Below are 26,711 nucleotides of genomic sequence, written 5' to 3'. Positions count from 1 at the left end.
ATGATTTGTTTTGTTTTTTACAAGCAGTGCCCCGCAGACAGCCAGTAAGATGACATATTGCACTTGATACTACTGTTCAGGAAACAGGTTGTGGTGACCGCCATCAAAATGGAAACAAAATTGTAAAGGTTTTTTGTTTTGATTGAGCAAGTGAGAATATTTTCCCAGGACTATTTTTCTCTAAGTTGTTAACAGCAGACACTCTGTAAAGGAAATTCTGCTGGTATCAATAAATGCTCTTTCACGGACAAGTGCTCTTTCACAGAATGTCCACAATAATAGCATGAATAGTGTTCAAGACACAGAGTAACTAGGTTACAAGTATCAGAACTGTAACCATGTCATCTTCCTTTAGTAGAGAATCGGATACCTACTGGACCACAGACTGACACTCTCATTTCACACAAGATCCCCATGAACTCAAAGCCCTTTATTGCAAGGACATTCTGGGAAGGCTCATGAATATGCAGCAATATGAAAAAGCTGCAGACTCAATCCCACTTAGGCACATGTAGTCATACGATCAGATTTAAAAATATTCCCATGTGTTCTTTTTAAAACATAGCATTCAGAAACCTGGTTTGCAGCAAACACCTTTTAATTTGTACATAGTGTATTTATAATAGAGGCACAATCCGGATATTAACTTCAACAGCAAATCGTGACTGACAACCATAAAGGAAAAAAAAACATTAAGTAATGCAATTATGTTTTACATTAAAATACCAGGTTAATTTAATGTTAAATATTCGATATACAGAATGCAGAAGGCATTGCCATAAAGCTTAAACAGAATGGCAATCCAAAAATTACGTGTAGGAGCATTAATTTCAAAGAATGAAAAAAAAAATCAGTGAAGACAGTACATTATCTATTAGCAAGAAAAGTGAGCATGAGCAAATTAAGACTAAAGCCAAATGCAGTTAATAGAATCCCACAACAGAAATACAAGGAGGAAATAATTAACGCAATCTTGTTTTTCTCCGTCCTCCCCCCACCACACGCATCTTCTTGGAGGTGGTAAGAAGATATAGCGGATAGGACTTCAGTAACATGGCTGAAGTGGGAAAAAGTATTGTAAAAGGCACACGATTGTAGACATAAGGCTGGTACGTGGCTTAATTATTTAGAGTTACACCTTAAGAAAATAGCAATGATGTCAAATCAAAAGCAAGCAAATCTTGTGAGTTAATGGCACCAAGTTCTTCCACATGTTTCCAGATGTTTGCAAATATTAATACATCATTGCTTGATGCCTTTGTAATAAAGTTACATTTCCCCCTCCCTGACCCCGTCTCAAGGATTCTCATTTGACACAATTAACCAACGAATAAACAGTCTATCGGAAGTACAGTATTGGTTGCAATTTAGAGTGCTAAAGCAGCCATTAAACTCAGCACAGCTGCTTCATTCAGGTGCTATCTATCCTATTGCTCTGCAAAGTCATTACATTTTGCTTAACAGTTCACTTGCTTTGTGAACTCGGGTGCCCTTTTTGTGAAAGAACTTGTACATAAAATTGTCAATCATGTTCTCAAACAATTACACTGTAGTGACCAGAAGACACCAAACAAATCTACAGTTACTGTTCAGTGCAAACCTGAATGTAGATATAGACTAACTATCCCTCTCTAACCCCTGTACAAAAAGGAATATTTTTCTTAGGTTTTGGTCTTATAAAGTTTATTCAGTTACATAAAATGACCACATTCAATCTAATTTTTCAGATTAATGTATAGCAAAAAAGTGAGAAACAGCTATACCATTGACCACAATCTTTCTTACTGTCTTCCCCCCACCCCTCATAAAATGAAAAAAGAATTCAAATAGATTTTATAACTGCATCAATCATTTCTTTGGGTTTTGAGACATCACTGTTCCTCCAGCCAGGAAGGACCGTCAGAACCAGGAGCCTTCAACTTGATGTGGAATTGTTTGAGCACCTGTTCAAGCTGATGCTGGTTGCCAGCAAAGTAGGCAGATACAGCATTTTGAAAGAGAAGGAGCTGGTTGTGCATCACTTTAATCTGTGGAGAGACAGAATCATTACTATTTAAATCACCTTCATTCAAAAAATACAGTGCAAGATTTTGTAAACAGCATCTACGTTTTATCCCTTTCTTTCTGACAATAAAAATGGAACATTCAAACTCACTGCATAATTATTAGAATTTGCCCCAGCCTACTTCCTGCTCAACAAAATCACTGCAACTTTTAGACACTGCTAAATAAGAATGATTAAAACAAACTAAAGTTAAAGTCAGATGCATTTATGTTATACACAGAACACAACATATTTCAGAATTTAAATAGATTTGCATTGCTCTCATGAGGCAGACTTGTTAACACTTATGATTTCATATATTGGAGTTATGGAATTTTTTCTTAGGCCTTGATTATATAAAATTTATTTAGTTACAGAAAGTGAATTGTACATTAAAAAAAAGTTGAAGGAAAGAAGGAAGAAAAGAAAGATGCATTTATATAGTGCCTTTAACGACCTTAGGACATCACAAAGCACTTTACTTTTGAAGCGTAGTCACTGTTGTAATGTAAGAAACACAGCAGCCAATTTGCACACAGCAAAGTCCTATAAATGTGAGATAATGATCAGATAATCTGTCTTAGTGATGTTGGTTGAGGGATAAATATTGGCCAGGACACCGGGGAGAACACCAGCTCTTCTTCAAAATATTGCCATGGGATCTTTTATATCAACCTGAGAAGACTGTTTAACGTCTCTTCCGAAAGTTGAAGCACTTCCTCAGTACTGCACTGGATTTTGTCAGCCTAGATGTTGTACTCAAGTCTCTAGAGTGGGACTTGAACCCATAACCTTCTGACTCAGAGGCTACCAACTGAGTCATGGCTGACACATCCTTTTGAAATTTGATCCTTTTGTAGTCTCTCCAGAATACATACCAACTATGGCAGAGTGTGTGTCACCTGGTCCCAGGGTTTCACCAATGCTGCTCTGAGCTGCCCACTAGGAGGCACGTGAGTGTAGCCTAGAGACAACTCGCCTGTTCTCCCTTCCCTCATTACAACAGTGATTACACATCAAAAGTACTTCATTGGCTGTAAAGTGCTTTGGGACATCCGAAGGTCATGAAAGGCGTTAAATAAATGCCAGGTTTTTTTTAGAAAGGCAACAGGCCTTTCTTTCCCCAAAGTAGCACAATGGAGACTGGAAATGAGGGAAAGAATGGATGTCAAACCTGCTTCCCCCACCCATATGCCTTTGGCAAATAAAGTTGAACTGCCTGGCTTGGCATTAAGGTAATTAAAAAAAATAGTAAACAAAATAGTCTGTTAAAATATATAAATGTTTTTACATTTTTTTAAAATACAGAACAGCTAATTTAGCAATTATGGTTAAACTACATGAGCAAATCAAAAATGGTTTGACTTGTATATTTGCAGATCTTATCTTTTGATCACAATGACGCTCCAAGACAAGGATGCTGAGCCAAGACAAGGAAGCTGAGTTGACAATGTAACAAGATATTAACCAGGACATTAATATCATTGTATAACAATCTGTTCAATGACCCATGGGTCATAGAACATCCAACAAAGTTAAACCCAGCAAGAATTAGAAAATGAAAGCTTGTTTTTTAAAATGGTATAAAAGGGGTACAAAGCTTCGCCAAGTAGGAACTTTGGCTAGTTTCAAGGAGAATTACTGTGAATGGCCTGGATAGGCATCGCTCACGATTCCCAGGAAAGTTCTTTACACGCAAGTTTCTAGACGTAGGACTCGCGAGTCCTGCTCCATATTTAGCCTTAAGATAAATGTTTTGAAACAATAATAAATGAGGCAGATAACTTCTGCAGAGTCGAAGTCTCCAAGTTTTCCACTTTCCATGCAATGCCTGATTTGATGCTATGTAAATTTGTTTTCAAATCCCTCCATGGCTTCACCCCTTCCTATCTCTGTAACATCCTCCAACCTTCCAATTCTGGCCTCTTACGCATCCCGGATTTTAATCGCTCCACTACTCACGGCCGTGCCTTCAGCTGCCGAGGCCCTAAGCTCTGGAATTCCCTTGCTAAACCTCTCCGCCTCTCTTTCCTCCATTAAGATACTCCTTAAAACCTACCTCTTTCATCTGCCCTAAAATCTCCTTATGTGGCTTGGTGTCAAATCATGTTTGATAATGCTGTGGGACGTTTTACTATGTTAAAGGCGAAAGTTGTTGTTGTAGTAACAACAGAAAATGCTGGAAAAACTCAGCAGGCCAGGCAACATCCGTGGAGAGAGAAATAGAGTCAACGTTTCTCTCCACAGATGTTGCCTGGCCTGCTGAGTTTTTCCAGCATTTTCTGTTGTTATTTCGGATTTCCAGCATCCGCAGTATTTTGCTATCGTCGTTGTTGTTGTAGTAAATGTCTCATCATAATTGCAAAAAGTATCGGAGATAAGATGCAGGCTTGTCTGAGTTCATCCAGTTCAGCCATCTTCTCAATGGAGTTGAAGTGGATACTACCTGTCTGGAGGTGGTCTATCGAGGATTTCATGTATGTGCTCTGCCCACCTCCTCTTTATATCTTCTGGTTTGGTGACAAGCAAACCATTCCTGTTTGTCAGGACCTTTGCTGTGGTGTTTAAAGTCGTTTTGTGATGATAGAGTGTCCTCATATCTCTCCTTGCTGCAACCATTTACCTGTAGTTACATAGAGTCCACAGCACAGAAACAGGCTATTCAGCCCAACTGGTTTATGCTCCACACAAGCCTCCTCCCACCCCTCTTCACCTAAACCTTAACCATATCCTTTTATTCCTTTCTCCCCCATGTGCTTATCAAATGCATCTATGCTATTTGTCTCAACTACTTTTTGTGATAGCAAGTTCCACATTCTACCCACTCTTTGGGTAAAGAAGTTTCTCCTGAATTCCCTATTGGATTTATTAGTGACTATCTTATATTTATGACCTCTAGTTTTGGACACCCCAAGTAGAAACATTTTCTCTACTTCGACCCTATCAAACCCTTTTATAATCTTAAAGACCTCGATCAGATCACCCTCAGCCTTCTCTTTTCTATAAAAAAGTGCCGCAGCCTGTTCAGCCTTTCCTGATAATTATATCCTCTCAGTTCTGGTATCATCCTTGTGAATCTATTTTGCACCTTTTATTCCCCATTTGTTCCTGGGATATGGGCGTTGCTGGCAAGGCCAGCATTTATTGCCCATCCCTAATTGCCCGAGAAGGTGGTGGTGAGCCACCTTGTTGAACCACTGCAGTCCGTATGGTAAAGGTACTCCCACAGTGCTGTGAGTGAGGGAGTTCCAGGATTTTGACCCAGTGGCAATGAAGGAACGGCGATATATCTTCAAGTCAGGGTGTGACTTGGAGGGGAACTTGGAGGTAGTGGTGTTCCCATGCACCTGCTGCCCTTGTTCTTCTAGGTGGTTGAGATCGCGGGTTTGGGAGGTGCTGTCAAAGAAGCCTTGGCGAGCTGCTGCAGTGCATCTTGTAGAAGGTACACACTGCAGCCACGGTGTGCCGGTGGTGGAGGGAGTGAATGTTTGTGGTGGATGGGGTGCCAATCAAGCGGGCTGCTTTGTCCTGAATGGTGTCAAGCTTCTTGAGTGTTGTTGGAGCTGCACTTATCCAGGCAAGTGGAGAGTATTCCATCACACTCCTTACTTGTGCCTTGTAGATGATGGAAAGGCTTTGGGGAGTTGGGAGGTGAGACACTCGCCGCAGAATACCCAGCCTCTGACCGGCTCTTGTTGCCACATTACTTGTGTGGCTGCTCCATTTAAGTTTCTGGTCAATGGTGATCCCCCAGAAGGTTGATGGTGGGGGATTCGGCAATGGTTATGCCGTTGAATGTCAAGGGGCAGTGGTTAGACTCTCACCTGTTGGAGATAATCATTGCCTGGCACTTGTGTGGCCCGAATGTTACCTGCCACTTATCAGCCCAAGCCTGAATGTTGTCCAGGTCTTGCTGCATGCGGGCATGGACTGCTTCATTATCTGAGGAGTTGCAAATGGAACTGAACACTGTGCAGTCATCAGCGAACATCCCCACTTCTGACTTTATAATGGAGGGATGGTCATTGATGAAGCAGCTGAAGATGGTTGGGGCTATAACACTGCTCTCAGGAACTCCTGCAGCAATGTCCTGAGATGATTGACCTCTAACAATCACAACCATCTTCCTTTGTGCTAGGTATGACTCCAGTCAGTGGAGCGTTTTCCCCGATTCCCATTGATTTCTATTTTACTAGGGCTCCTTGATGCCATACTCGGTCAAATGCTGCCTTGATGTCAAGGGCAGTCACTCTCACCTCATCTCTGGAATTCAGCTCTTTTGTCCATGTTTGGGCCAAGGCTGTAATGAGGTCTGGAGCCAAGTGGTCCTGGCGGAACCCAAACTGAGCATGAGTGACCAGGTTATTGGTGAGTAAGTGCCGGTTAATAGCTCTGTCGACGACACCATTCATCACTTTGCTGATGATTGAGAGTGGACTGATGGGGTGGTAATTGGCTGTATTGGATTTGCCCTGCCTTTTGTGGACAGGACATACCTAGGCAGTTTTCCACATTAGAAACATAGAAAAATGGGAGCAGGAGTAGGCCATTCGGCTCTTCGAGCCTGCTTTGCCATTCAATATGATCATGGCTGATCTTCTATCTCAATACCATATTCCCGCTCTCTCCCCATACCCCTTGATGCCTTTTGCATCCAGAAATCTATCTCTTTCCTTCTTAAATATATTCAGTGACTTGGCCTCCACAGCCTTCTGTGGTAGAGAATTCCACAGGCTCACCACCCTCTGAGTGAAGAAATTTCTCCTTATCTCAGTCCTAAATGTTCCACCCCATATCCTGAGACTGTGACCCCTCGTTCTAGAGCCCCCAGCCAGGTGAAACATCCTCCCTGCATCCAATCTGTCTAGCCCTGTCAGAGTTTTATACGTTTCAATGAGATCCCCTCTCTAGTGAATACAGGCCTAATTGACCCAATCTCTTCTCATACGACAGTCCTGCCGTCCCAGGAATCAGTCTGGTGAACCTTCGCTGCACTCTCTCTATGGCAAGTATATCCTTTCTTAGGTAAGGAGACTAAAACTGCACACGGTACTCCAGGTGTGGTCTCACCAAAGCCCTGTATAACTGTAGTAAGACATCCTTGCTCGGGTAGATGCCAGTGTTGTAGCTGTACTGGAACAGCTTGGCTAGAGGCGCGGCTAGTCCTGGAGCACAAGTCTTCAGCACGATAGCCGGGATGTTGTCGGGGCCCATAGCCTTTGATGTATCCAGTGTGTTCTGCAGTTTCTTGACATCATGTGGAGTGAATCGAATTGGCTGAAGACTGGCTTCTGTGATGGTGGGGACCTCAGGAGGAGGCCGGTATGGATCATCCACTCGGCACTTCTGGCTGAAGATGGTTGCAAATGCTTCAGCCTCGTCTTTTGCATTCACGTGCTGGGCTCCACCATCATTGAGGATGGGGATATTTATGGAGCCTTCTCCTCCAGTTAGTTGTTTAATTGTCCACCACCATTCACGACTGGATGTGGCAGGTCTGCAGAGCTTTGATCTGATCCATTGGTTGTGTGATCGCTTAGCTCTGTCTATAGCATGCTGCTTCTGCTGTTTAGCATACATGTAGTCCTGTGTTGCAGTTTCCCCAGGTTGGCACCTCATTTTTAGGTACGCCTGGTGCTGCTCCTTATTGAAACAGGGTTGGTCCCCTGGCTTGAAGGTAATGGCAGAGTGAGGGATATGCCAGGCCATGAGGTTACAGATTGTGGTGTAATACAATTCTGCTGCTGCTGCTGATGGCCCACAGTGCCTCATGGATGCCTAGTTTTGAGCTGCCAGATCTGCTTAGAATTTATCCTGTTTAGCATGGTGGTAGAGCCACACAACACGATGGAGGGTGTCCTCAGTGTGAAGATGGGACTTTGTCGCCACAAGGACTGTGTGGTGGTCACTGCTGCCAATACTGTCACGGACAGATGCATCTGCTACAGATAGATTGGTGAGGACAAGGTCAAGTAGGTTTTTCCCTCCTGTTGGTTCTCTCACCACCTGGCGCAGGCCCAGTCTGGCAGCTATGTCCTTCAGGACTCGGCCAGTTCGGTCAGTAGTGGTGCTACCGAGCCACTCTTGGTGATGGACATTGAAGTCCCCCACCCAGAGTACATTCTGCGCTCTTGCTACTCTCAGTGCTTCTTCCAAGTGGTGTTCAACATGGAGGAGTACTGATTCATCAGCTGAGGGAGGGCGGTGGTGGTTATCAGCAGGAAGTTTCCTTGCCCATGTTTGACCTGATGCCATGAGACTTCATGGGGTCCGGAGTCAATGTTGAAGACTTCCAGGGCCACTCCCTCCAGACTTTACACTACTGTGCTGCCTCTTCTGGTGGGTCTGTCCTGCCGGTGGGACAATACATACCAAGGGATGGTGATGGAGGAGTCTGGGACATTGGCTGCCAGGTAGGATTCTGAGTATGATTGTGTCAGGCTGCTGCTTTGTAGTGGTTTGGTACAACTGAGTGGTTTGCTTGGACATTTCAGAGGGCAGTTAAGAGTCAACCACATTGCTGTGGGTCTGGAGTCACATATAGGCCAGACCAGGTAAGGATGGCAGCTTTCCTTCCCTAAAGGACATTAGCGAACCAGATGGGTTTTTACAACAATCTGATAGTTTCATAGCCACCATTACTGATATAAGCTCAAAGACTGGTGTGGGAGAAATTTGTTTCAATTCCTGGGGCACTGGCACCAGTACTGGGGAAAGTGGGATCTGTATCGTTGGGACGGTCTTCACCTGAACCGTGCTGGGACCACTGTTCTGGCGAGTCGTATAACTAGGGTGGTAGAGAGGGCTTTAAACTAAATATTGGGGGCATGGGATCAAATTTGGAAAGATGTGGTAATTCAAAGATTTGAGACAAGGCAATAGAGAAAGGTATTAATATGGGAAATAATAAACAGACCGTGACAGGAAGGGATAGAGAGTACAAATCTAAGAGTAAATCAACAGATAAGGCTAGAGGTTACAAAAATAATAAAAGGACAAAACTAAAGGCTCTGCATCTGAAAACATGTAGCATTCGAAACAAAACAGATGAACTGATAGCGCAAATAGAAATAAATAAATATGATCTGTTAGCCATTACAGAAACATGGCTGCAGGATGACATAGATTGAGACCTGAATACTGAAGGATGCATGACATTTAGGAAGGACAGGAAGGTGGGAAAAGGTGGAGGGGTGGCTCTGTTAATTAATGATGGTATTAGCACAATAGAGAGGGATGACCTAAGTTCAGGAAACCAGGATGTAGAAGCGGTTTGGGTAGAGATGAGAAATAATAAAGGCAAGAAGTCACTTGTGGGAGTGGTGTACAGGCCCCCTAACAGTAACCACATGGTAGGATGGAGTATAAAGGAAGAAATAATGGGAGCTTGTCAGAAGGGTACGGCAATAATCATGGGGGATTTTAATCTGCAGATAGACTGGAAAAATCAGACGGGCAAAGGTAGCATAGATGAGGAGTTCATGGAATGTTTTCGGGATAGTTTCTTACAACAGCTCGTGCTGGAGCCAACCAGAGAGCAGGCTATATTAGACCTGGTATTGTGCAATGAGATTGGATTAATTAATGACCTCATAGTGAAGGCGCCCCTAGGTAGCAGCGTCATAATATGATTGAATTTTACATTCAGTTTGAGGGAGAGAAGAGTGGGTCCAAGACTAGTATTTTAAACTTAAATAAGGGCATGAAAGCACAGCTAGCTAAAATGAACTGGCAAATTAGGTTAAGGGATAGGTCAAGAGAGTTGCAGTGGCAGACATTCAAGGGGATATTTCAAAATACACAGAATGTATACATTCCAACAAGAAAGAAAAATTCCAAGGGGAGGACCCACCATTCGTGGTTAACTAAAAAAGTATTAAACTTAAAGAAAAAGCATATAATTGCACAAAGATGGGTGGCAGGTCAGAAGATTGGACAGAATATAAAAAACAGCAAAGAATGACTAAAAGATTAATAAGGAGAGAAAAATTAGAGTATGAGAGAAGGCTAGCTAGAAATATAAAAACAGATAGTAAGAGTTTCTATAGATATTTAAAGAAGAAGAGTTAAAAGTGAGTCTGGGGAATTAATAATGGAAACTAAGGAGATGGCAGTTGAATTGAACAGGTATTTTGCATCGGTCTTCACTATAGAGGATACAAGTAACATCGCAGAAATAGCTGTAAATCAGGAAATGGAAGGGAGGGAGGAACTCAAGAAAATTATAATCACCAGGGGAGTGGTACTGAGCAAATTGTTGGAGCTGCGGGCTGACAAGTCCCCGGGTCCTGATGGACTTCATCTTAGGGTCTTAAAAGAAGTGGCTAGTGAGATAGTTGATGCGTTGGTTTTCATTTTCCAAAATTCCCTAGATTCGGGGAAGGCTCCAATAGATTGGGAAATAGCGAATGTAACTCCTTTATTCAAAAAGGGAGACAGAAAGCAGGAAACTTCAGGCCAGTTAGCTTAACATCTGTCATGGGAAGATGTTAGAAGCTATTATTAAAGACGTTATAGCAGGGCACTTAGAAAAGTTCAAGGTAATCAGGCAGAGTCAACATGGTTTTGTGCAAGGGAAATCATGTTTAACCAATTTATTGGAGTTCGTTGAGGAAGTAACATGTGCTGTGGATAAAGGGGATGTACTGTACTTAGATTTCCAGAAGGCATTTGATAAGGTGCCACATCAAAGGTTATTGCGGAAAATAAAAGCTCATGGTGTAGGGGGTAACATGTTGTCATGGATAGAAGATTGGCTAGCTAACAGGAAACAGAGAGCAGGCATAAAAGGGTAATTTTCTGATTGGCAAGATGTAACAAGTGGTGTGCCACAGGGATCAGTGCTGGGGCCTCAACTTTTTACAATTTATATAAATGACTTGGATGAAGGGACCGAAGGTATGGTTGCTAAATTTGCTGATGACATAAAGATAGGTAGGAAAGTAAACTGTGAAGAGGACATAAGGAGGCTACAAAGGGATATAGATAAGTTAAGTGAGTGGGCAAAGATCTGGCAAATGGAGTATAATGTGGGAAAATGTGAAGTTGTCCATTTTGGCAGGAAGAATAAAAAAGTATATTATCTAAATGGTGAGAGATTGCAGAGCTCTGAGATACAGAGGGATCTGGGTGTCCTAGTGCATGAATCGCAAAAGGTTACTATGCAGGTACAGCAAGTAATTAGGAAAGCTAATAGAATGATATCGTTTATTGCAAGGGGAATTGAATACAAAAGTAGGGAGGTTATGCTTCAGTTATACAGGGCATTGATGAGACCACATCTGGAGTACTGAGTACAGTAATGGTTTCCTTATTTAAGGAAGGATGTAAATGCGTTGGAAGCAGTTCAGAGAAGGTTTACTAGACTAATACCTGGAATGGGTGGGTTGTCTTATGAGGAAAGGTTGGACAGGCTAGGCTTGTATCTGCTGGAGTTTAGAAGAGTAAGAGGTGACTTGATATAAGATCCTGAGGGGTCTGGACCGGGTGGATGTGGAGAGGATGTTTCCTCTTGTGGGAGAATCTAGAACTAGGGGTCACTGTTTAAAAATAAGGGGTTGCCCATTTAAGACAGATGAGGAGAAATTTTTTCTCACAGAGGGTCGTGAGTCTTTAGAACTCTCTTCCTCAGAGGGCGGTGGAAGCAGAGTCTTTGAATATTTTTAAGGCAGAGGTAGATAGATTCTTGGTAAGCAAGGGGGTGAAAAGTTATCGGGGGTAGGCGGGAATGTGGAGTAATCGGATCAGCCATGATCTTATTGAATGGCGGAGCAGGCTCGAAGGGCCGAATGGCTTACTCCTGCTCCTATTTTTCTATGTTCTATTTCCATGACTTCAAACACGTTCTTATCTGGGGATACAACTTTGGCATTCAAGTCTCCCATTACAATCAGAATATCATTCTGTGGAACTCGGCTAATTATGTCCTGCAGTGTGTTGTAGAGGCTGTCTTTATCTTCATCACTGTTTACGTCTGTGCATGCATAGCACTTCACAATAGTCATTTTGAAGTAACACGTCTGGAGCCTTACACGTAGCAGTCTGCTGTTGATGGGTTCTCAATCCAAAAGGACAGGTTGAGCTGCCTCATCGAGGATAAGTGCAACACCATCCTTGTCACCTTCTGGCATTCCTCAGTACAGTATGGTTCCCTTTTCCTTTGCAATCCTCATGGAGTCAGCTCCTGGCCACCAACATTCACTAATGCTCAACGTGTTAATAGAGTCATTGTTCATCTTGTTGATTACTGGAATGTGGTAAACTTGCACTAGTTACCAATCTGAAGCTTTCAGTAAACCTCAAGAGGAGGGGCATCAGATTCATGCTGTTGCGGGGTTTGGCTGTCGTCTATTATACAGTCCTCTTGGCCACTCCTAGGAACTCTAAGGATCTGGTTATAAGATTGATGTCTTTGGGTTTCTGTAGCAAGTAGAGTTTTACATGGCAGGATTGCTAGCCCTGTGAATTACCCTGCTCCTTTATCCTGGCTTTGAACCAGCAGGCTATAGTTAGCATCACACAGGAAGACCATACTGCAGATTAAATCAATACTTTTTATAAATGAGGCTTGGTTTCTTCTTGAAAGCTCAGTTTGTACAGAAAGTGGAAATATTTGGGTTATTCTCTATGTGGAATGAACTTCAAAGTTAGTGGCTCATCAACAAATGAAGCCGGTTCAATTGAATTTGCTTAATAGACAAATAAATGGAGGGGGGTGAAATTTCCACATCAACCTTAGTGCATGAAAGAGATGAAACGACCAATGGAGTGGGTGTCACCATTTGTTAAACATCTCTGTTGCAGAGCTCTATGCTGAGGTTTTGAGTCCCAACTGAAGCATGAGGACTCCTGCTTCTATGCTATGTGTGAGTGAACAGTCACCGCATCTGGGTAGAAGGGAGGTGGGGAGCAGGGAAACTTGCTACTGGAGCTGGGAGGGAGTAGGAAGGGAGTTGGTAGAAAAAACAAGCATAGGATCCAGTCTACTGCTATTCAGTGGAGGCACTTGAGCTGGATTTGGTTTGGGCTGGGAAGTACAAAGGGCTGGCAAAAGGCAGGTTTATAACAATATCTGAAAAGGAGCTAGAACAGCCCATGGAGGACATGGACTCGTACTGCGGATGTACATACACAGAGGTCCGAAAAGTTGCACATATGAAGGTCTGTAAAATATTGAGATGGCGAGCAGAAGAAAGCAAACTCCAGGAAAGGAACAAAATTCAAGCACCAGGCCAGAGAGAAAGACTCTGTGGATTGCGAAAGGCACATGGGTGATTTTCTAGATAAGTTTAAAGATTTTTTTTTCTTTAATTATTATTTAAGTATTTATGGTTTTTGTTATGACAGATGATTTTTCATTCTATTGACACATATTAGATATGACATGCATGATAGACAACACTTTTGGATAGTCAATCCTTTAAATATGCCATGTATTTTAGAATTGAACATTTGTCAACATTTCTAGTATCAGACCTCTTTCTATTGTGGAGGAGGACCCTGCACATTGAATACTATACTTCGTAATTGTAAGAGTCTGCTTATATAACAGTTACTACACTTGGGGAAAAAAAATAATCCATTGATTGTACAGCATATTGGGACAACCGATGGACACAAGGCACTATAAAAATACAATTCTTTATTTGAACAGCTCATGCTTCTGCCATTTATCGTAACATTACAGACTCCTCAGTCCATCTCATGCACGTCTAATTTTGTTCTTAAACGGGAAGGCAATTTTGTGGATATTAAATGATAAGTCCTTACCCATAAGTCACCTCCACTGAATATTTTAAGTGTTGAAATTATTTCTATTTCCAGGATCCCTCCGTCAACCCCTACATTCCGTCCAGTAGATGCAAATTTAAAGAATCGATGCCATTAAGATAGCATGAGACATCGACCACATTCTCGAACATTGATATGTGTGAGATCCATCTCTTTAGATAAAGACTGAGAAGCTTTTGTTTTAATTCTTCTATTTCCTATGTATGCTTTTTAAGTATTCGCTTCCAACTGACAGATGATCTTGCTAATCTTATCTGCACACATTTCCTGTCAACCTTTTCCAGTATAAAGGCCTATGTTCACATTTATAATGGAAATTGCCTATGTCAATTTGTCATGCTGTAATTATACCCTCCCACCAGTGGTAGCATTATAGTGTCTCAGTTTTCCACCTCCCAGCTCCTCAGAAAATCCTAAGGTCCAACCAACGCTACTTCTCTGCTTCCCAGGTTTTGCTAATTAGCTAGAAATAATAATGTAAAATCAAAGTATTATGCAAAAATAATGGGGTCTGAATTATATCTCTGTGTTCTGGTCTAGCTAGCCCCGTCTTTTAACACCACTTAATCTCAATTAGTCACGTGCAACAACACGCGAGATCAACTCGTTTTTTTTCCAAATACCTTGTTTTCATCCAGAAATTTCAGTTTGATTGATACACTTGCTCGAAGTTTGTCAAACTTCTCTTTGTGAATCTGGAACTGTTGCTGAGAATGTTCAATTTTTGGAATTGTAGTGGCATCACGAGGACCAAGGTTCAGTTCCTCTAAATCAGTACGATATGCATCATACTCTATCCTGTAGCACAAAGCATAGGACAACATAAACCGCATAAAATTACTGTTTCAAATCAGTGACAACCAATTAAAACAGCAAATGAAAAGAATCCCTTTTCTCAAGACAGAGTAATAAAAATATATCAAGGTACATTTTGCAAAATGTTCAGTTCAATCACCTGCAGTATCAGTCTTATATGGATCAAAAACAAAATCACATCTCAAATATAATAGAGGCTTCACTATCTCAGAGGCAGCAGCAGCTCATTCTTTAATTATGGTGTACGGTCGACGAGTGAATTTTCTACACCCCACCTTTAAAATATTGCCCGAGACCATTACCTCACTGCTAATTACATCAGTGATAAAATGTAATGCGATAGTTTCCTACTATGCTGTACAAAATGGAGCTAAACAGGTATACAATGCATACTCACAATGTTTCAGTGTTGCAAGAATATAGACCTAGTTCAACTGCTCTTACTGAGTTGTGTTGTCCCATTGCTAGTGCTTACATCATAAAGGTGTTGCCACTGTCCCCAGAGGAAAAAAATGCTGCTCACAATGCAGCGCATGTTTTAATTATAATTTTAATTTTTACAGAAAGAGAACAAGTTGTGCTTATTTACAACAGCCGCCAGCTCTGATTGTTTGTTGCAATGATGTAACACAGTCGCTGGGTTCAGGTAACTTTCCAAAGAAATCTGAAACCCTAGACTTTACTGCAGCATTGTAACAATCAAGGCCAACTTCTAATTCTACAAATAATATACAAAAGTAGAGAGGATTAATATCATTATTTCTTTGTGGGTTATTGTCAAAAACAAGGCTCACCAAATGGTTCAGCAAGTTTATTCAGTGAGTAACTGACCCCTACAGACCAGAAAAGTTCCCGATTCTATGCTGAATTAGCAGATTGCAGCTGGTTGTAGGAGGAGCACCTCAGTGCTGAGAGTTTGTTGGGGCAGGGAGGGAGAGAATAGATTAGCCAGAGACCCTGCTCTTGATCTCAATCCAGTGACTTATTTCAAAGTGCACATATGTGGTCTTTGGATCAACAACAAAAACTTGCATTTATAAAGCTTCTTTAATGTAGGAAGACATCCCAAGACATTTCACCGAGGCTTAAGGAAACTAGGGCATGCCAAAAATGGCGATATTAGGATGTTCAAAAGCAGGGTCAAAGAGGTGGGTTCTAAGGAGGTTCTTAAAGGAATTGAGGGAGGAGGAGGGATTTAGGGAGGTTAGTCCAGAACGTGAGATCGAATCGGCTTAAGGTACAGTCACCATTGGTGGGATGATGGGGCGAGGAAATACAGAGGAGGCCAGAATCAGAGAAAGAGAGTTTGGGCCAGGGAGAGGTGTAGGGCTGGAGGAGGTTACAGAGCCAGGGAGGGGCAAGGCCATGAAGGGATTTAAACATTACGATAAGAATTTGAAATTTATGGCACTGGGCAACAAGGAACCAATAATGTAGTTTAGCGAGGACAGGGTTGATGGGAAAGCTGGATAGTATGCAGGTAGAGTTTTGGATGAACTGAAATTTTCAGAGGGTGAAGGACGGGAGGCCAGTCAGTTGAACAGTGGAGTAATTGAGTCTGGAGGTACCAAAGCCATGGATGAAGTCTTGAGCAGAAGCTGGGCTGAAGTAGGGTTGGAGGTGAGTGATATTATGGAGGTGGAATAGGCAGTCTTTTGATGGAGATAATAGGGGCTTGCAAGCTATGTTCCCTGTAATTTTTTTGGCCCTGCGCAGCCCCTTTAAGCTGCGCGGGATCCCTGGAGCAGTGCGTGGCCGCGCACCTTACAGGGAACACTGGTTGGAAGTTCAGCTTGAAGTCAAATAGGATGCTAAGGTTGTGAAAAATCCGGTTCAGCCTGGCCCTTGGAGAGGGATGGAATCGGTGGCAATTGTGCAGAATTTGTGTGGGGAGGCCAAAGACGATGAGGAAGAGCAGTTGACAGAGGATGGATCCTTGGGGGGGACTTTCAAAGTAACAGTGTGGGGCGGGAAGCAAAGCCATTGCTAGAAATAGGCAAGAGTAAAGTTATAAGTGACTTGGGGGAAGAGTTTTTTTCTAGGGGCAGACGCAGAACGAAGTGGGGTTGAAAGAGAGTAAGGGATGTGGATTGTGAGGAATACAAAGAAGTGGTCAGAGATGGCCTTAACAGCGATTAAGACCACAGTAGAGAAGCTATGGGAGATGGTGAGGATAAGGAGGTAGTTATGATTAAGGGTAGGAGCGTTTATATGGAGGGAGAGATTTAGGAAGGTAGAACTAAGTTGAAGATTGAAATCACAGAGGATGAGGAGCCACAGTGCAAAGGCTAAGGGAGAATGTTTTGGACGAAAACTCAGGGTGGAAACTGGGGCGGGAGGAGTAGCAGTAGACAATCAGAATTTTAATGGAGAGGTGCGATCAGGGTGAAGTATATGAAGGAGAAAAAGGTAATACAGAGGAGTAGAGGGAAGAGGCCAATGTATGACTTGGTAATAGGAGCCACATTGCTACTGCTGCGGTTTCGGCAGTGCTGTGAAGGAAAGTACAGTCAGTATAGCCATCAGTAGGTGCAAGGTGTCATCGCCTTGTTTCAGTCAAAGCCAGGATGTCAATACAATCATCCACAATAAGGTTGTGGATGGCAAGGGTCTTGTTTACGAGTGAACAGACATTCTGGAGGGAAATGCGGACAGGTGCGGTGATTGTTGATCTGCCGCCAGAGTCCAAGGGGTGAGGGTGGGTGGGGTGAGTGGGATGGAAAGGAAATTGATGACATTAGCCTCAGAGGGCATGCTAGGCATGAAGATCCCAGAGAGATGAGGTTGGGCAGTTGGAGTAACTGTTCATAAGGAGACAGTAATGGGTGCCACAATGGAGTTGTTGGAGAACACTGAATGAGGCACAGAGGATAGTTATGGGTTTGTTTAAGGGGGATTCATGCCTGAACAGTGGCAGGAGAGAAGGAAGGTGGAAGGAGTAGTGATGGTTTATGGTGGGTGGGGGAATACCAGAGAAGGGAGAACAGAAAGGCGACCTGGCTTGATGAGGGGAAGAGAGAGGAGGACCCAAAAGGGACTGAAAAAAAAATCAAAACAGGATCAGACATGTGATGTGCCCTACATAGAACAGCCTGCTGACGCTCACCTTCAAGGCTCACATGTGAATATCAGCCATTTGGGTGAGGTACCAGAGGGTGACCTGTGCCAAAAGAGCCATACCAAAAGGAGTAACAGCCCCTTCAGGAGGATGGAAGGGTAGAAAATGGCAGAGAAAAGAGGGGGAAAATTATAAAAAAATAACAGTATTGGAATGGCTGGAAATTGAAGATTTAAAAATTATATGCCGTTGGGGAAATAAATGTATGTTTATACCATGGGAAAGTTAAACATTTAACAATGTTCAAACCCCATGCTGAGACAACATGACCAATTCAAAGCTACCACAGATCACTAAATACCTTTACTTAAAAGAAACTGCCAATCAAACAAGAACTCAGTCAACATGAACATTGCCTTGCACAAAACACTGTTTGACTCATATCATCCTTTTTGCTGAAGACTAAAGCGTATGTCTCGTGTTACGACACAGCGTTTCAAGTTCTGTCTTAAACAAGGTTATAGAGGTCACTGTGAATGCATTGACAATGAACATCAAGCATCAAGGAGGTGCTTTCATTATTTGAAATGTTCCCTTAAGCTAGTATTTGTTGGGATTTTCCATGTATTTGGGCAAAAAATTCTCCAGTAATCAACTACAGATTACTATTCAAATTTGCAGCAACTACTTCACCACAGATAATCCTACAGGATGGACATCATCAAGCATCAACTATGCAGTGCATACTGGCTAGTATATGTAACATCACCAAGAGCCAAACAACGCACCAAACCCACACACTAAATAAAACCCCAAATTTTACTGTATTATGAAACAAGACCGCAATTTTATCTAGAGGTTCAGGTGCCAGTTAGAAAAACAGTATATTTTTCTCCTTTATGTAGTCAAAATCCACTTTATTAAATTTATGTTCACTTCCAAGTAGCTATAATTCACATATGCTTGTGTGTGAATAATGGGAAACGTCTGCTGATTGTTATAAGTTGGAAGCAGAATGCACAATTTATGAAATGGAGTTCTGCAGAGTGATGTGTTGTAGGTATAGATGAACATACATTTTTCTGAATTTTAACAACTCCCACATAAATTAAGTGCATAGCGGTCACACTGCCGCTGCATAAAAGCACTGCATTATTTTCAACATAGCAGCAGCAATACATTCAATCAATATTCTAACTAAACTAAAGTATGTTTATTTAAGGTATTAGTTTGGTATACCTGGCATTTTCATAATATTTGACTGCCATTAATGTGTCTTCAATAGTTTTGTTCACCAACGTATTCACACTGGCAATGAAAAAATTAATTCCTCCAAGAAGTGTCTCCCCATTTTTACACAGCAATTTCTGAGTTTCAGCATTATATCCGAACTCTTCCTAAAATGTAAAGAGAATGAAATTCAAATATATACAAAAAGACCAGCAGAAGATTCAGTGCAATGCCTAAAGAGGGCACACCAATAAATATAATTAGTCAGTGCTTTGTCATATCAGAGCATCATCTCAATATACTGAAGAATACAAGCTATAGATACCAATGATTACATATTTGATGAACATTTCTATGATTGATGCCATTGAAACATACAGCTCTTGTGTAATTGAAGGGCAGGGTGCAGAGTGGGAGCCAAACAGGATGGCTTCAGTTTTACGAAGGGGAAGTCATGTTTGACAAATTTGCTCGAATTCTTTGAGGATGTAACATACAGGGTGGATAAAGGGGAACCAGTGGATGTAGTGTATTTGGACTTCCAAAAGGCATTTGACAAGGTTCCACACAAAAGATTACTGATCAAGTAAAAAAATCACGGGATTGGGGGTAATATACTGGCATGGGTGGAAGATTGGCTCTCTAACAGAAAACAAAGAGTTGGGATAAATGGTTCGTTCTCAGGCTGGCAATCAGTAACTAGTGGTGTTCCGCAGGGGTCAGTGCTGGGACCCCAACTCTTTACAATCTATATTAACGATTTGGAGGAAGGGACCGAGTGCAACATATCCAAGTTTGCCGACGATACAAAGATGGGAGGGAAAGCAGTGAGTGAGGAGGACATAAAAAACCTGCAAAAGGACATAGACAGGCTAAGTGAGTGGGCAGAGATTTGGCAGATGCAATATAATGTTGGAAAGTGTGAAGTTATGCACTTTGGCCCGAAAAAATCAAAGAGCAAGTTATTATCTAAATGGAGAGAAACTGCAAAGTGCTACAGTACAAAGGGATCTGGGGGTCCTGGTGCATGAAACACAAAAAGTTAGTATGCAGGTGCAGCGGGTGATCAGGAAGGCCAATGGAATCTTGGCTTTTATTGCAAGGGGGATGGAGTATAAAAACAGGGAAGTCTTGCTGCAGTTATACAGGGTATTGGTGAGGCCACACCTGGAATACTGCGTGCAGTTTTGGTTTCCATATTTAAGAAAAGATATACTTGCTCTCGAGGCGGTTCAGAGAAGGTTCACTCGGTTGATTCCAGAGATGAGGGGGTTGACGTATGAGGAAAGGTTGAGTAGGTTGGGACTCTACTCATTGGAGTTCAGAAGAATGAGAGGCGATCTTATCGAAACATATAAGATTGTGAGGGGGCTTGATCGGGTGGATGCGGTGAGGATGTTTCCACTGATGGGTGAGATTAGAACTAGGGGGCATAATCTAAGAATAAGGGGCTGCCCTTTCAAAACTGAGATGAGGAGAAACTTCTTCACTCAGAGGGTAGTAAATCTATGGAATTTGCTACCCCAGAGAGCTGTGGAAGCTGCAACATTAAATAAATTTAAAATGGAGATAGACATTTTCCTAGCAGATAAGGGAATTAGGGGTTACGGGGAGAGGGCAGGGAAGTGGACGTGAGTCTAGATTCAGATCAGCCATGATCCTATTGAATGGTGGAGCAGGCCCGAGGGGCCGTATGGCCTACTCCTGCTCCTATTTCTTATGTTCTTAAAGTTAAATTGGAGGGAACTCTGGTTTAACCCATGACTTGATATCTGACAAGCATCCATGCAGCACAATAACAGCCATGTTGCTAAGGGCAGAATGGAGAGATGGAGCTGAATATTGTAAACATACATGTGGTAGCTGACCCCATGTTTATCAATACTGTTTTCCTACATTACCAACAGGACACTTCAAAAAAGTACTTTATTGGCTGTTGGTTGTGAGAGGAGTTATATAAATTCAAGTCTGTCTTTCTTCTTGTTGCTAAAGAGGCAGCATGTGAAAATAAGGAGGGGACGAAGAATGGGACACTCCTGAGCTGTCCATGCAGGTGCAGGAGAAGTCATTGGAGGAGATGTGCTGGTTAGGTTGGGACAGGGAAGAGTTGAAGCATGAGAAGACAGTACTACAGAGGAGGACCATGAAAGAGAGGTGATGGAGGAGGACAGAGTGGTCAATCATATCAAAAGCTATGAGAATAGAGAAGGATGGGGAGGAAATTAAAGGGATGTAGTCACAAAGGATATTGGTAATTTCGACCGTGGCATTCTTGGTGCTACAGACAGGATGGAAACCAAATTCCAGGTCTTCTGAACAGGAAGTGGTGGGAGATATCAACACAGTGCTGGGTGGCGACATGTTTGAGGATCTTCGAGAAGAAAATTAGGTTGGAGATGGTGGAATTATTGGAGGTGTCGGCGAGGTAGAGGGGAGTAAAGACAGTAGTTTTAAACATGGCGTTAGGAGGGAGCAGCTTCTGATGTCAGCAAACACTGGGCTGAGGAAGATAGCTAAGTAGCCTGAAATTAGGTAGCGGGAGGAGATCAAGGGAGCAGGAGGTGCATGACATAGAGGGGAGAAGTCTGATGAGGGCTGGGACGGGAGAGGAGCTACAGAATGTTGTAGGATGTTAAGGCCTGAAACGGAGGAGGAGGAAGCAGTCAAGCTTAGGTTCAGTTCTGGAGATGAGGACATGTACGAACATACCAATTCCCTTGATTAATATGAAAGTATTCAACAACGGCATCAGTTAGCACATCTGAGCACAACTTGGTCAGCATCCAACTAGTGTATCAAGTTCAAGGTTTGGCTGTATGACAAGTCTATTTGGGAAAGTCTGAAGAGGAAGTTGTTACTCCAAAATGACATATCAATCAAAAGACCTAGATGTCATCTGGACTGAGACCAAGCAGATCATATTTAGACCCATAAGGCATTATGGGTCTATTCAAGCAGCAAAACTATTGCATTGGCTCACAGCCATGGTTTAACAAAAGATGTCATGCAGCAGTGGTCAAAAGATTGGCAAATGTCCTTCAATGTAGATGAATGTGTAGTTACACATCCAGGTGCGCAGAATCTAGACAGCGAGTATTGCATGGGCGGCTGTAAACTAAAGCTAACAGGAAGAGAGAAAATTGAGAGAGTGGTCACTGACCATTCAGTGTCAGGTGGTTACAGCCAAAGTGAATAGGGTCTTAGGTTGTATTGTCGATCTGGACTGTTCAGTATAAAATTAGGGCGACAATAATAGGGTTGTTTAAGGCTTTGGCGAGACCTCATCTGGAGCACTGTGTATCCTTTCTTTACCTTACCTCGAGAAGGATATTTTGGCTTTGGAGAAGGCAGAGAGAAAGGGTGGAAATATGGGGATGAGTCCAGTAAGAAGTAGGGTGAGCATGTATGGGCCTGATGGTCTTTTCACATCCTGAGTGCATAACAAAAAGCAGAAATGTCTCACTAGATTTTGGTGGGGAATCCAAGAACAGGCAACTGAACCAACTGGGAAATTAATCTCCATTCCAACTCCCAATATAAAAGACCTCATCATCAACCTGCCAGAGGCAGGACTTCAAGATCAATTCCAATCTGCATAATTCTCAGACTGTCTCCAAAAAGTAGTGGCAAATCTCTTTCTAACATCCAGCTGAACCCGACTATCCCTTCTCTTAAGAATGGAATCACATGCCTTTGCAATAAATAAGGTGGAGTAATTGAACATATTTACTGAAGAGTTTTCCATGAGTATGAGGTCAGTAATCAAATTGTAGTAATATAATTAGTTGAATCAAGATTATCAGGCACACCAAAGTTAAACATCCCCTTCTTGATCCTAGAAAAACTATTGGTCTGAATCATATAGGCATGCCAGTTCTGAGATGTTTATCCAGGGAATTAGCTGCTCCTGTGACTCATGTATTTCAACTTTCTCATTAAATGCTGCCCCACACTTTGTAGAAAGCAGCAAACATAATGACTGCTCACGAGTCGTGGTAAACATTAGACCATGATAATTAGACCTCTATCCTTATTACCAGCACTAATTTAGCTTCAGGCCAAGTCTCCCCTTTCATTCCCTTGATTCCTGATGGTGGAGAGCAGATGCATGTCTGGTGTACAAGGGGCTAGTCTTCACCTGTGAGCCTGGACAGTGGATGTCAAAAGGCTAATTCAACCACAGAGACCCTGATCTTGCTCTCAATTAATGTGCCTACATACATACGGAGAGGGCTGTATTTTCTTCTTCACGGTATGTTTCGGCAAAATGGGACTTCTGCCCCTCTGAGAACACTGCAACCCTGACCCATTTTCCTGGGGCAGGGCTCATTACACATGCATGGCAGGCTCTCGGCAGGATTTCTGCTGCTACGGGACAGCCTGCCAGTGGAACTGAGGAAACTTCATTGGTATTGTACCACAAGAGGCAGCAAGGGACCTTAATAGGGGAAGAAGAGCTCCAAAGATGCAGAAGCTGTAGCCTTGTAAAAACAAAGCCCAAACAGGTAAGTGACTGGGGACAAGATTGGATAAGAGGTGGCCTCTACTATACCCTCTCCCTGCACTAATGCACTTTGGGGTTATTACCATTGCTACCCCAGGCCTATCACTACCTTTCACCAGGGGTCCTGGGGACTGGTGGCAACAGGTACAGGTTGGAGGGAAATGAACGGAAGGGCCAGGCTCTGCCACTCCCGTCAGCATTCACACAGGGTGAATGGGGAAGGGAGCGTCCTGGCCGGGGGGAGGGAGGGAAATTAAAGTTGGAGCAGAGAGATCGTAGCAGATGTCTATGCCCATTTTCTTGCCATCGCCACCACAATCTTGTCCAATTTCAGATGAGGAAAATTCAATCCATAATGTCCTAACTCGTAGATGTCACCCATAAGCCCTTCCATACAGTATAAAGGATGTGCTCCTAGAGTAGAGCCCCAGTATGTCTGGAGCTGATGGAGTGGAAATGCACCATAAAGCCCAAGAGCCCAGATTGCGTGAGGAAATGGTTACGTTGGAATTCAATGTGTGAAGGATGCCTTAACTTGAAAAAAAGAGTCCCCACAGGTAATCTAACTTTCTTCTTTTGTTTCAACTTGTTTTTGCTGAGATGAGGTTCTTGTCACACTGGAAGTTATGCATGCAAACCCCACAAGCTACCACTCCATGGTGTAGCTCATTAATGTCTCAACAGAGCTCACAATCAAAACTATCTCTTTAGGAGTTACTTTTAGATGGGTAAGTCAGTCAAAGTATTTAAGAATAGAGTACTTACATGGAGTTCTGGAGACTTCACACTAAGTTCTCCAAAAGCGTCCCCAAGTTGCCGCTGTGTCTGTACCACTTGGTAGAACTGTGTTGTCATTTGCCGAGCTAGTCGCAGGACATTTTCATACCTTTTCTTGGTGTCTCTCAGTATTTCTATCTGTGATTCAAGCTCCAAATCCACAGTCTTTGAGCCACGACCTAACTTTTCAGAAAGGACCTGTCGTGTGCACTGCAACAAAAATGATAAAACAACTTGGTTTGCCAAAATACAAATAATTGAGGGGAAAACATTGGCAAAAAGAGAACGCATTCATTTTAGAAAAAATGCTTCTAAGTCACCATGGTTGCATGTCCAATGCCTGCTGGTTACCAGCATTTCAATTAATTTAACTAATTAACATGAGATGTTTTATTACTCAACACATAGAACAGCTAAACAAAATTCCAAAAGGCAAAGAAGCCATTTAGTATAGCACTAAGCCATACTAAGACCAAAAGTTTCCAAGCTCAATTCCCATGTGTGTCTACTTAATTGATCTAAGTTGGGACATACAATGGCTTCAATGCTGTGGACTACCGGGGAGGAGGGAAAAATACATTCAGTGTAGCTGCTCCTGATTGCCACTTTTGGTCAAAGTACTGAGGGTTTGCCAAAGCTACAGAAACATACACCAGCAAGAATCAACACCTCCAAGAGGCAGGAAAATAACTGGGGTAAAACAACTATCAAAGCCATCGTCTTCAGCCCAGTAACATTAAAACCATTTTTATAGAGGAAAACAGACTGGGGCAGCCAAGTGGTTTTTTTCCATGGCTGAATTCAGCTGTGAAGTCTGCCAAAGCCTATAAGGCAAAATACTGCGGATGCTGGAAAACTGAAATAAAAACAGAAAATGCTGGAAATACTCAGCAGGCCAGGCAGCATCTGTGGAGAGAGAAACAGAGTTAACGTTTCAGGTCGATGATCTTTCGTCAGAGCTGGAAAATAATACAGATGTAACAGGTTTTAAGTAAGCTCAGAGGTAGCGAAGGCAGGTGGGAGGAAAGAGGAAAGAACAAAAGGGAAGGTCTGTGATAGGGTGGAAGGCAGGAGAGATTACAGACAAAAGGGATGATGGTGCAAGGGAAAAGGGGATGGCAATGGGGTAAGTTAAAAAACAAAAGATGGGTCTAGTGAAGGTGTAAATGGCAACAGCAGAATCATTACCAGCCTCTGTTGTCCAAAAAATGGGAGCAGTGGTTATGATCTGAAATTGTTGAACTTGAGGTTGAGTCCGGAAGGCTATGAAGTGCCTTATCGAATGATAAGGTGCTGTTCCTCGAGCTTCCGTTGAGCTTCAATGGAACAGAGGCAGACATCAAGAGTGTGAGTAGGGCAAAGAATTAAAATGGCAAGCGACCGGAAGCTGAGTCACACTTGCAGACTGAACAGAGGTGTGGGGCAAAGCAATCACCCAATCTGCATTGGGTCTCCTCAATGTAGAATAGACCGCATCGTGAGTAGCGAATACAGTATACTAAATTGATAGAAGTACAACTAAATCGCTGATTTACCAGTAAGGTGTGTTTGGGCCCTTGGACAGTGAGAAGGGAGGAGGTGAAAGGGCAAGTATTGCATCTCCTGCACTTGCATGGGAAGGAGAGCGGGTGTTGGAGGTGATAGAAGAGTGGACCAGGATGACACGGAGTGAATGGTTCCTTTGGAATGCTGAAAGGGGAGAAGATGTGTTTGGTGATGGCATAGGAACATAGGAACAGGAGTAGGCAATTTAGCCCCTCGAGCCTGTTCCGCCATTCAGTGAGATCCTGGCTGATCTGTGACCTAACTCCACATACGCCATCGCGTTGGTGGAAATGGCGGAGGATGATCCGTTCAACACTGTGTTCAACAATTTCAGATCATAATCACTGCTCCCATTTTTTGGACAGCAGGTGCAGGTAATGATTCTGCTGTTACCATTTACAGCTCCTCTAGACCATTGGGTATATAGACCCAGGGCCCTTGCAGGGGGTCGGTGAAATAATGTGAGTAACGAGCAGGGCTGGCCCTGGGGGGGCGACGCACATGATCAAGAGTAAGCGAATGAGCGGCAGCCGGAGGCAGGCTTGGTGTGAGCTGGGAGTGGAGTGCGGCCACCACAGGTGTGGTGCAGAGTGGGCTTGCTGTCTCATCTAGGAGGGGAATGTGCGTGGAGGAGCGCAGAGAGCGGTACAAAGATTGCCAGGTAGACCCGCAGTTACCAAAGCTGGCAGTGGGTGCCAAAAAGTTGATTGATAGTGTGGCACACCCACCTCACTGATATCCATAGGTAAATACCCGTTTTCTTAAAAGCATTATTAAAACATTCTTTACATGCAGCACTTTCATATTATGAGTGTTATATAATATAATAATTTAGATGGGGGGGGGGGTGGTTCGTGATTACTAATCCATTTGAAAAGAGGTCCTTCAATCAAAAAAGTTTATGAACCACTGCTCTAGACCCATCTTTTGTTTCTTTACTTGTCCCC

At 42.8% G+C, this 26,711-nt stretch overlaps 1 protein-coding gene across 8 annotated transcripts in view; it reads right to left on the bottom strand.

Annotated features, from left to right (window-relative positions):
• Positions 1-580: 580 nt before the first annotated feature.
• The window catches only part of arfip1 (ADP-ribosylation factor interacting protein 1 (arfaptin 1)), a 253,443-nt gene continuing 227,312 nt past the window's right edge, over positions 581-26,711 (bottom strand). For all 8 annotated transcript variants that reach the window (XM_086011848.1, XM_086011876.1, XM_086011866.1 and 5 more), the window contains 4 exons: positions 24,208-24,429; positions 18,948-19,105; positions 14,458-14,632; positions 581-2,027 (listed from right to left, as the gene is read on the bottom strand). In XM_086011848.1, coding sequence (XP_085867974.1) covers positions 1,872-2,027; positions 14,458-14,632; positions 18,948-19,105; positions 24,208-24,429 — 711 coding nt within the window. In that variant the 3' untranslated portion in view covers positions 581-1,871. The remainder of the gene's footprint in view (positions 2,028-14,457; positions 14,633-18,947; positions 19,106-24,207; positions 24,430-26,711) is intronic.

The sequence above is a fragment of the Somniosus microcephalus genome, chromosome 2 (assembly GCF_052327205.1).
Source record: "Somniosus microcephalus isolate GS21.2 chromosome 2, FLI_Smic_1.0, whole genome shotgun sequence".
In the NCBI taxonomy this organism is placed as follows: domain Eukaryota; kingdom Metazoa; phylum Chordata; class Chondrichthyes; order Squaliformes; family Somniosidae; genus Somniosus; species Somniosus microcephalus.
This window is presented reverse-complemented; position numbering and strand designations above follow the sequence as displayed.